The 10,219-nt window shown below is 43.7% G+C and overlaps 1 protein-coding gene across 1 annotated transcript in view; it reads left to right on the top strand.

Moving 5' to 3' along the window:
* Window positions 1-10,219, top strand: part of ptch1 (patched 1) — a 49,135-nt gene that overhangs the window by 24,292 nt on the left and 14,624 nt on the right. Inside the window, exons 12-16 of the mRNA XM_035658698.1 lie at window positions 627-752; window positions 3,791-3,909; window positions 4,510-5,191; window positions 6,152-6,461; window positions 7,847-7,989. Coding sequence (XP_035514591.1) covers window positions 627-752; window positions 3,791-3,909; window positions 4,510-5,191; window positions 6,152-6,461; window positions 7,847-7,989 — 1,380 coding nt within the window. The remainder of the gene's footprint in view (window positions 1-626; window positions 753-3,790; window positions 3,910-4,509; window positions 5,192-6,151; window positions 6,462-7,846; window positions 7,990-10,219) is intronic.

Raw genomic sequence — 10,219 nt, 5'->3', positions numbered from 1 at the left:
GAGAGATAACTTTTCACCTCCAGAGGGGGAAAACACAGGCATGTATTTGCTTGTGTTTGTTTTCCCTTGCTTCCCTCCCCTTCTAGCCCATGTCTCTATGCCTCCCTCATCCCCCAGCTTCCTTTGTGTGGCTGAGATGAAAACTAAACAGAGCTGAACCTGATCTCTCCTGTCTGACACACATACACACAAACACACGCAAAGATGCACACATGCCTGCAAACACACTCTCTGTGTGGTCCTGCACGTCCTCAAATCTTCACACAATTGCCGCCAAACCTTCCAGGGGTGTGTTTATCCTTATCAGTTCTCTGTTTGTGTGTATTTACCCCAAAAAATGCCACAAAAGCAGTCATGTTTTCACTAAAAATGTATTTGTTTTGAGGGGCATCATATCATTGTGTTCTTTCTTTTTACCACCGTTCTTCAAACTGAAGTAGACAGGCCCAGGTGGATTATCTAAGAGCACTTCAGGGCTTCAAGAAACATTGCAATCACTGTCAATCATATCAGTGTTATGATGATTATACATGATCTCAAGTATCACACATTTGCCTTTGGCTAAAATCTGATCAAAAGAGTTGAGTTTCATTGCTTTTCCTTTCATCTGCCTCTCTCTCTGTCAGGATCGTACGGGCGAGTGTCTGAAGAGGACAGGGGCCAGCGTGGCTCTTACCTCCATCAGCAATGTCACAGCATTCTTCATGGCGGCCCTCATCCCCATCCCGGCGCTCAGAGCCTTTTCTCTGCAGGTATGCCTGGTAGTGAGTGTGTTTGTGTGTCTGAGAGTTCAATCGTGTGGGGCCTCTCTCTCACTAATAGTCCTGTTCCAGTCCTCATTGGCTCCAGATTTCTCCAGACCGTTGTTTTATTGATTTCATTCATCAAACTGAGTGTGTGTGTGTGTGTGTGTGTGTGTGTGTGTGTGTGAGTGTGAGGAGGGGAGTGTGTGTTTTGTTAAATCCCTCCAGCCCTCTCCCTCCCTCTTTGAGGCTGTTTAGTGGTGGGCCCGGTGTCTGTCCAGATTGTGGCTGAGGTCCATGTAACTGAATCCCTCTGCGTGTGTGTGCGTGTGTACTTGCATATCCTCATGCTCATGTCTATGTGTAAGTGTGGAGAGTTGTAGTATCTGTGTGGGAGGTTTGAAAAGCAGTCGTCTAGCTGTTTGTGTGTGTGTCTGAATCTGTGTGCGTGTGTGTGTGTAAAGGCTGAGGGATCCAGAGGGGAGCTCTGACTTCTCTAACATCTGTCAGTAATTATAGACGTCACTAGAACAGTGAAAACTGGGACAGAAAGAGATTGTCAGTCTGACAAAATGGCTCCAGTAATCACTGAATTGTTAATTATATATGTAAACACCCAATCAATCACAGTGATACATACTATAAAGAGAAGACAATATCAGTTTAGACTTTTGATGACTCCTGTATTAAGGTCTTTGCAGCGTTGAAAGAAATAACACGTAAAACGAACCTAAATATAAAAAAGTGAATATAAACAAATAAGGGCTTACTGATTGGTTTTCAGAGTAATTATTAAAGGAGGCTGCTGTCACTATATTGGGACCACTGTCTACCATTGGAGTGCCGAAACTCACATAACGCATATGTAACTCGTATGTGCGTCTGACTGTTACACACAGCAGAATATGACCCTCTTTTTTGATACAGTTTTTTTTAAGTCAAAACAAAAAAAATGGCCTTGTTATCACCAAAAGGGATTTCTCACTAAATTTGCCCGTGTTAGAGTTTTTTTCTTCCTCCTCAGTCTATGCACAGCATGTGGTGTAACACAGTATCTGTCATATGTTGCTGCAACAAAAGTTAGATAAAGTAATTGTAGGTGTAAAGTAGGTTGGTGTGATCCCTGGACTGGCAAGATATATTGCATAGGGTCAAAGAGGAAGCCAAGTTTAACATATAATGACTTTAAGTTAATTATGTATTCCTATTTTAGTGACTCTTTGCCAGTTTGCAAATAACCTTTTTGGGAAAACATTGAAAGTTTGCTAAGGGAGGTATTTGCAGTTCCGTAAGTGATAGATTGTACTGTAAGTACTGTATACACTACTGTAGTTGAGCAAAATAGTAATGTCTCTCTCTCCCCCTCCCTCTTTCTTACTCTCTCTCGTGCACACACAGTGAGGCAAGATGTCGCCACAGTGAATCCAATATTAGCATGTGTGGATAGATGGCTTTAGTACAGCGAGTCTGTCAAACATGATCCATTTACCCCATGGGTCTAATCCATGCAGCCTCATTTTACACACAAATGCATACACTTGGAGACAAGCACACACACACATGCATAACATGCACACATGCACATAGCATGCATACTTTACACTTGTGGTTTTGTGACTGGAGCAGGGCAGACTTGCAGTGAGGCAAACAATCATGCTGATACCCATCTTTTATTATGGAACACACACACATCACAACCGCAATCAGTGGTACTCATGCATGCAGAGATGTGTTTGGTATGTGCGTGTGTGTCTCTTTATCACCATTAAGCACTTCCTGTGGTTTACTCCTCCATGGATTCATCTCTCCCTCTCTTTCCTCCGTTACATCTCTCATTCGCTTCCTTCCATCGGTATTACCAAAAAAAAAACAAAAAAAAAAACAGGAATCTTGTCCAGATAAAAACACAAAAACACACACAGGAACACACACATTCATGCACGGAGGACAGATGTGATGATAAATCTCCCCACTCTGGGGTCAGCTAGTGGTCGCTATGTGTGTGTGTGTGTCTGTGTGTGAGTGGAGTCATACTGTATCTGTCTGGACGTTTGTGGGCCAATTGAGAATTAATTGTTCTACTCTACTTACAGAGGTTTTTTCTCCTTTCTCTCACATTATTTCTCTCTCTTGTTGACTGAGTAGTGAGCTGAGGAATGAGGGAGGGCGAGGATGTGTGTGTGTGTCTGGTTGGTGTTAAGGTGTGGTTTAAGTAGGAGGCAGTACAGTTTTTTAAGCTGGCAGTGGATACGTGTGTGTAGGTGCACTTTTTTGTGTAAGTGTGTAAGGGGTGTGTGTTGTCTGTACAGCCGCAGCGCCTGCTCATCACCTCAGGCCCCGCGGGCCTCTGGCTCCTTGGGTGGTCTGGCACATACACAGGATTGTGTGTCTGTGTGTGTGTCAGTGTGTGTGTGTGTGTGTGTGTGTGTGTGTGTGTGTGTGTGTGTGTAGTGGTCTGGCAACTACGCAAGATCCAGATTGTACTCTGGGCAGGGCCCCAACCTAACCCCAACCCCCACCCTCCGCTCCAGAGCACCACCTTCAAATACTTAACCACAACACTGTACTGGCTTCTATTACACACATCCCCATTCACACACACGCACACACACATGCTTAGCTTTTTCTCTGCACACTCAGTGTTTTTGTCTTGAAAGGAATTGAAAATGTGTTGAAAGGCAATTTTCCTTGATGCCAGCTTATTCAGATTGCGTTATTTTAAGGTGTACTTAAAACTTCCCGCTGTTTGTGTTACAAGACATCTTCACAATCATTAAATAGTTTAGAAGTTGTGCATTTACTGCAGGAATATTTACCGAGAATTACATTTAATTACATTTTTGAGGTTTCGTCTGGAAAAAATGTCTAATTTTAATTGTGTGCATCCACCTTTGAAGCCCCAGTTGCTTTAGACTTTATCCCACCAGAACTTTCCATACTGCGTGCCACCTAATCTGTCTCCTCCTTTTGAACTCGACTCGACAGCCCACTCATTTTCTTTGATGAAAGCAACTTTATTTATAAAATGTTTTCTGTGTCTCGTGCAGGCTGCAGTGGTGGTGGTGTTTAACTTTGCCATGGTGCTGCTCATCTTCCCCGCCATCCTCAGCATGGACCTCTACCGACGAGAAGACAGACGTTTTGACATTTTTTGCTGCTTCTACAGGTGGGCGCACACACGCACGTACACACATAAACAAAGAAGTTCTGTCATTTCTGATAAAGGCTATTGCTTTCCTGTTGATTAATTCTTCCTTTTATGTGTTCCTCTGATCTCTGATCTGACAATGAATAACCTTAACACAGTTATCTCTGAGATATCTTCACCTTAATCCCCCTCAGTCACAACCTAATTACTGCTTCAGTTTGTCTGTTTCTGTCTGGCTGCTTGGTTGTTTGACTGTCTGTTTATCTGTCACAGTCTTTATTAAACTTTACCAGTCTGCCTGCCAGTCTGGGCATGCTTGTTGGCACAGCCATCTTACAGATGTGCACACACGCTATTAAATTCCCTTATTGGCTCTCAGCTCTATATTTCACGCTGTTGTCAGAGAGAAACAGAGGATTTACAATGACATAGAGTTAATAAAAGATTTTTAACAGATTCAGTGCAGTTAATCTAAAAAATGTATACATTTTTCATTTTTAGAAACGCTTATTCTCACAAAGTCTGATGCTGTATTTGTTAAAATTTCCTCCGTTTAGTCTCTGCATATATTTTCTTTCACAGCAGTCTGACATTTTTCCACTGTCTTTATCTTCTTAGCCCATGTGCCAATCGTGTGATCCAGATCGAGCCTCATGCGTACCTGGATGGGGCGGACGGGAGTCGCTACAGCCCTCCCCCATCTTATCGCACCCCTCCTCCCTCCTATCGCACGCCTCCCCCGAGCTACAGCAGTCCCCCTCCCTCCTACAGCAGCCATGGCTTTGCCCAGCAAACCCAAATCACCATGCAGTCCACGGTGCAGCTCAGGACCGAGTACGACCCCCGGACTCAGGCCTTCTACACCACAGCCGAGCCCAGGTCCCAGATCTCTGTGCAGCCCATTAACCCAGCTCCGACTAGGAGCAACCCTAACAACGACTATTACAGCAGCAACACCGGCGGCAGCAGAAGCAGCAGCAGCGATCACGGCAATCTCAACAACAACAACAGTGGGAGAAGAAGTAATGGGGGAGCTCGAAGTTCTGCTGCCTTCTCCCATCATCATCCTGCACCTCCTCCTGCTGCCCCGACTTCAAACACAAGCTCAGTTCCTCAGGGTGACGTAGCATCATCAACTGGCCAGACCCCAGAGAACAATAGCTCCACACGGGACCTGTTGTCCCAGTTCGGAGAAGGCTCTCTGGGTCTCCGCTGCCTTGAGCCTCACTGCTCCCGCTGGACACTGGCCTCCTTTGCCGAGAGGCACTATGCTCCTTTCCTTCTGCAGCCCACCACCAAGGTGAGTTTAGTTTCTTGTGTCTGTTCAAGAAATATAAAAAGGGGGGGAGGGGGAGGGTGACTGTTTCTAAAAGTGTGTTTGTGCTGACTTACTGTGGTGATAATTTGAATGAGAGGTTTAGTCACCAGAGCAAATAGTAGGAGGAAATCTCGGGTGGAGGTTGTGGTCATATCCTATCTGAGTCACATATAAGCACACACACAGTCTGACCTCAGTCTAGTGGGTGGCCTGTCTTCTCAAATCCTTCCAGAACTGAAATCATCTAGTGGCCTGTACTTGACATTGTTAGAAAATCTTACCAAACTGATTCATTCACTCCTCTCATGTGTTAATCCAATACTCCTCTCATTGCTTAATGAAAAGGAAAATGAACCCTTTTGTTTTTTTTGGCCATCATGGGAACTGTATATCAACAAAAGTCTGATGGGGCAAGAAACACAAGTGGTCACGCAATCAGATAGGTTGTAAACAAGCAGAACATTTAGCCAGATCATCTAAACCACTTTATTTGGAGGTAAAAACAAACATTTTAGGCAAAGTTTTAGGAATGGTTGGTAAACCCGTAATTGCACAGAAAAAATGTGTGCACACAGTAGGTCAAAGCTGGACCAGGAAATCAGTCTTTTAACTCTGATGGATGCTTACAAGAGGAAATTTGGATAATTTTTTCCTTCCAAATAAGTTTGAATAACTTTTGTTTAAATCCCGTATGATCACCTGGCTGCTTCTATTTCTTGCCATGCCAGCAATGTTTCTGTTGCTATTTTAAATGTAGACTTTCTTTGTTCTTATGAGTTTTGTGAGCATCTTTTGGAATATGTTGTATAAATGCACCTTAGATTATGATTAGTTTACACATTCTATCCATATTTTTGCAGTAGTATTTAGTGCAAGCTAAAGCTGTCCTGCTGTCACTCTGTACAGTGAATTGATTGATAAAACCCCATCTTCTGTTTCCAGGTGGTTGTGATTGTGCTGTTCCTGTGCCTGCTGGGAGTCAGTTTATACGGCACCACCCAGGTGAGGGATGGCCTGGAGTTGACAGACATCGTGCCCAGAGAGACCAGCGAGTATGACTTCATAGGTGCCCAGTTCAAGTTCTTCTCCTTCTACAACATGTATGTGGTGACGCAGAGAGCCGATTATGCCCAGAAGCAGCCTTTGCTGCACCAGCTCCACCAGAGGTTCCACACTGTTCGCTATGTGCTAAAGGAGGACAACGGACAGCTGCCCCGCATGTGGCTTCACTACTTGAGGGACTGGCTGCAAGGTAAATTAAAGCTTGATATATAATTAAATAAATAAGCCCAACCAGACTCAAATTGGATTGGGTCACATCGTGGAATAAACAGTTTTTTTGTCAATTCTTGACAATAAAGCGGATCAGATGTAGCAATATGATTCAGAGTCGATGTAAGATCACTTACATTTTACCCTAATATTGATGTCACAGCTGATTTTGTGATTAATATCTAATTTAACATCACTATTCAAGATAGTTTAGGCATGGGAATAATTTACTTTCTCATGAAACAGTTTTGAGATCATAATTTTCATCTGTGTTTTGACATGAATCTGCAGGAAACAAGATGTTGGGCAGGAGTTCAGAAGTAGGTGGGACTGCAGAATGTACACTGACTCAGTAGCCTGATTAAAATCACTTGTGTCTTCCATAAGTAGGGTTGATGGAGGAGGACGAAGTGGGAGGCCATATTTTTATACTTGGCCTCAGGCAATATACGGCATGTTAGAACCTTTGGCAGTAGAGTGAACTGACACTCAGATACTCTCATTCAACTCTTATTAGTGATGATCGTGATAGTTTTTGTCATTTGTATTCAAATTTATTACGCGAGAATCTTAAATATTTGGCATATAACAAGAACTATGCCACATCTTAAATTTTATGGGACATTAAATACATTTTGTATGATAGCAGGATTCACTTTAAAATGGTTTGCTGGTTGTATACCCAGCACTGACAGCTCCTAAGAATTGTGAAGTGCCACTAAAGAATATTATCTTCAACATGTCAACCCAGTCCCGGAATGGGTTCATTTTCAGTAAAGAAACTCACTCGCTCACTTGCCCCTAACGATAAAATTTTTTTGGAGAGTCCGTGTGTTAGCCGGCTGGGAACCACACAGAGAGTGTGTGGGTGAGAGAGAGAGAACTGTGTCTGATATTGCTCTCTGCAATGGTGGGACAAATTGGAGCCAGACAGGCCAAGGAACGAGACCCAAAACAACATCTCCCACAGACGGACCACAGCATGGGCCTTTGGGGGAGAGCCGAGAGGAGGGGAGTGATACACATATGGATTAAAGAGTAGTATAGAAAAGGAGACACATGTTACTGATATATTCCTTAATGATCGCTTTGAATCAAAAGCAGCAGATTTTAGGCTTTTGAAGTCTTGTTTGGTGGTTAAGAATGGAATCAAGTTATCATATTAAATCAATCAGGCTTATTATAGGGTTAGGGTTAGGTTGCAGTGTTGTGTTACGCTGTCTTGTACTGTGCTGGGTTGTTTTGTGTTGTGCTTTCTTGTTAACTGGGCTCTATAAGTGTGTTGCAGAGGAAGAACTAAGACAACAGGACATGTAACCGTTTCAAACATCCACATCTAACCAGTCTTGTTGTGGTTTCCTGCAGGTCTCCAGCAGGCGTTTGACAAGGACTGGGAGGCTGGCCGCATCACCCTCAACAGCTATAAGAATGGCTCTGATGATGGCGTCCTGGCGTACAAACTTTTGGTGCAGACAGGACGCAGGGACAAGCCCATCAATTTTAACCAGGTGTGTTCAGCATTTCGGCCTATGTCAGTTATTCTCAAGATTTAAATCGATTCAAAGTTAAGAAAAGAGGACCTGTACGCAGGCTGTATTTGAAGTCAGGCTCTAATCTGAGGACAGACTTGAGAGATACTAACACCAGCGCCGAAGCTCTTTTGTACCGTTGTGTGCGTGCATGTACATCTGGGTGTTTTGTTTATGTGTGATGGAAGCTGAAAGAGCCACACCCAGCTTAAAAACTGTCTCGCTTTATCCATCTTTTTCTCTTTCTCTCTGTGTCTGTCTTCATCTTCTCTCTATGATGACTTTACCGAGCCCAGGAATTTAAAGCTCTCACTGGGGCTGCAGCCTGTCTCTGAAAAACCTATTAACTCTTCATTTAAACCATTTGTCCCACTTAGTGGTACTTCTGTGAGTGTGTGTGTGTGTCTGTGTGTGATGTGCATGCATGCAGAGCCATGACAATGAGATGTCTCCCCATAACATCAAGCCTTTCAGTTTGTCTGCATTTAAACATCTGGGTCCTGTGAAAGTAATGTGACAGTTACTTAAAGGCACTGAGTTGTGTGGAGAAAGCTTAAAACGGCTTTAAGTCAAAGTAGTGTATTATGCAATATATTACAGCAAACTTTTAGGTTACATATACAAAATGCCTCAAAAGAGATTGCTTGTGTTTATTTGCTCACTGTGGCTTGGAAGTCAGTACACGCATGACTTTTGGGGAAGAAAAGCGCACAGATTTCATCACTAGCGCTGTGCAGAACCACAAGAAGTCCATGAAAAATTGTGTTTCCAAAAGGTTCTGGAAGAAGGAAAATAAAAGCGAGTATACAGAGTTAGTTATCGTAGTCACCAAACTCCAGTTCAGCTGTTGAAGTGAGCCCTGTCTCTATTGTAGAACTGAGAGGTGTTTGACATCTAACAATGACACAAGTCAAACTAGAGAGCAGCTACAGTCTCAGAAGGAGGTCCAGAAAGGAACTAAGTGGAAGATCAAATCAGGTCTCTTCTCTGTCAGCGGAAGGACGCCAACCAGCTGATAATGAGAGAGAGTGGGGGAGAAGCAAGAGGAAATGAGGGGAAAGATTGTGTTCAGAGAGCTGAGGAAACTTTAACAGGGCATTGCACACTGTTTTTAGTTTAGTACCACCTCCAAAAAACAACATACATGGATGCATGGCTGCATTCTTTGGCAGGAAACAGTGAAAACAGAAGATAAGGCACTGGAGAAATATAAAAACAAAATTCTTGGCCAGGATTTCTGCAAACCTCAAACACAAAACAAGCCATGTCCTTTTCAACACTGAGATCATTTTCTTCAAAGATAATTAACTTTGACATATAGCTCCACTGTGTCTTGTGTTTATTTATATTTATAATTTTAATGTTCAAGTTGTGCATGTCTACATAGAAGCTTTTCCCCCCCTTTACCCCTAGCTATTTGTTTTTGCCTGTTCTTCTTGCCCATTGAGCTCCACTGCAGCAACATACTATTCTTCCCATGCCTTCGACTAGCTAGCAGGAAGCAAAGGCAGGCCTGGTGTGCGGCCCTGTGACATCACTTCCTGTGCCTGTGAGGGAAGTGTATTTGCCGTGAGGCGTGGGGGCCGCCAGCAGAGCTGCCTGGGCTTCCCGTGACAGCTTGAAGACATACAGTTGTTGCGTATCCCGCTGTTAAATTCAATCCAGATCCTCTGGAATCCGGCTCTCTTTCTTGCCCCCTCTCTCTCTCCTCTCTTCTCGGTCTTCTCTCTTCTCCCGTGTCCGTCTCTTCTCCGTCTTCATCCCTTCCTTCTCTCTCTCTAACTCCCCTTCAGCAACTCCTTCTCGCTCTCTCCATCTCTTCCTCCCTCCCTTTCCCTCCCTCCATGCTCTTCTGATGTGTCCTCTTTCAATGAGGGGAGCTGAAACACGTGGTTTCTTTGAGGCAGCTCTGTGTGTGTGTATTTGTATGTTTTGAGTGTGTGTTCCTCTTTTGTCTGTTGTGCGTGCCCCTACAGCAGTAGCTGTTTTTTGGGCCTCAAAATGAGGACCAGATCTTTTCCAACCCCGGCAAATTGCAAAGTTAGATGTTTTATTTTGATATGCCACTCCATGGATCTGTGCAGAGGTGTTCTGCCTTTGATCTGTCGCTGCTAACATTTCTCTCTGTGCTGGGCGACCATTCGTTCCTTATGATCTTGACTGAGAGTCATATGGAAACTGGTTGTCTGTGTGTATGAGTGTGTGTGTG

This window comes from Morone saxatilis, unplaced genomic scaffold (assembly GCF_004916995.1).
Source record: "Morone saxatilis isolate NCDOM2014 unplaced genomic scaffold, NCSU_SB_2.0 Contig16, whole genome shotgun sequence".
In the NCBI taxonomy this organism is placed as follows: Eukaryota; Metazoa; Chordata; class Actinopteri; family Moronidae; genus Morone; species Morone saxatilis.
Note: the sequence above shows the minus strand (reverse complement) of the source record. Positions and strands in the feature narration are given on the sequence as shown.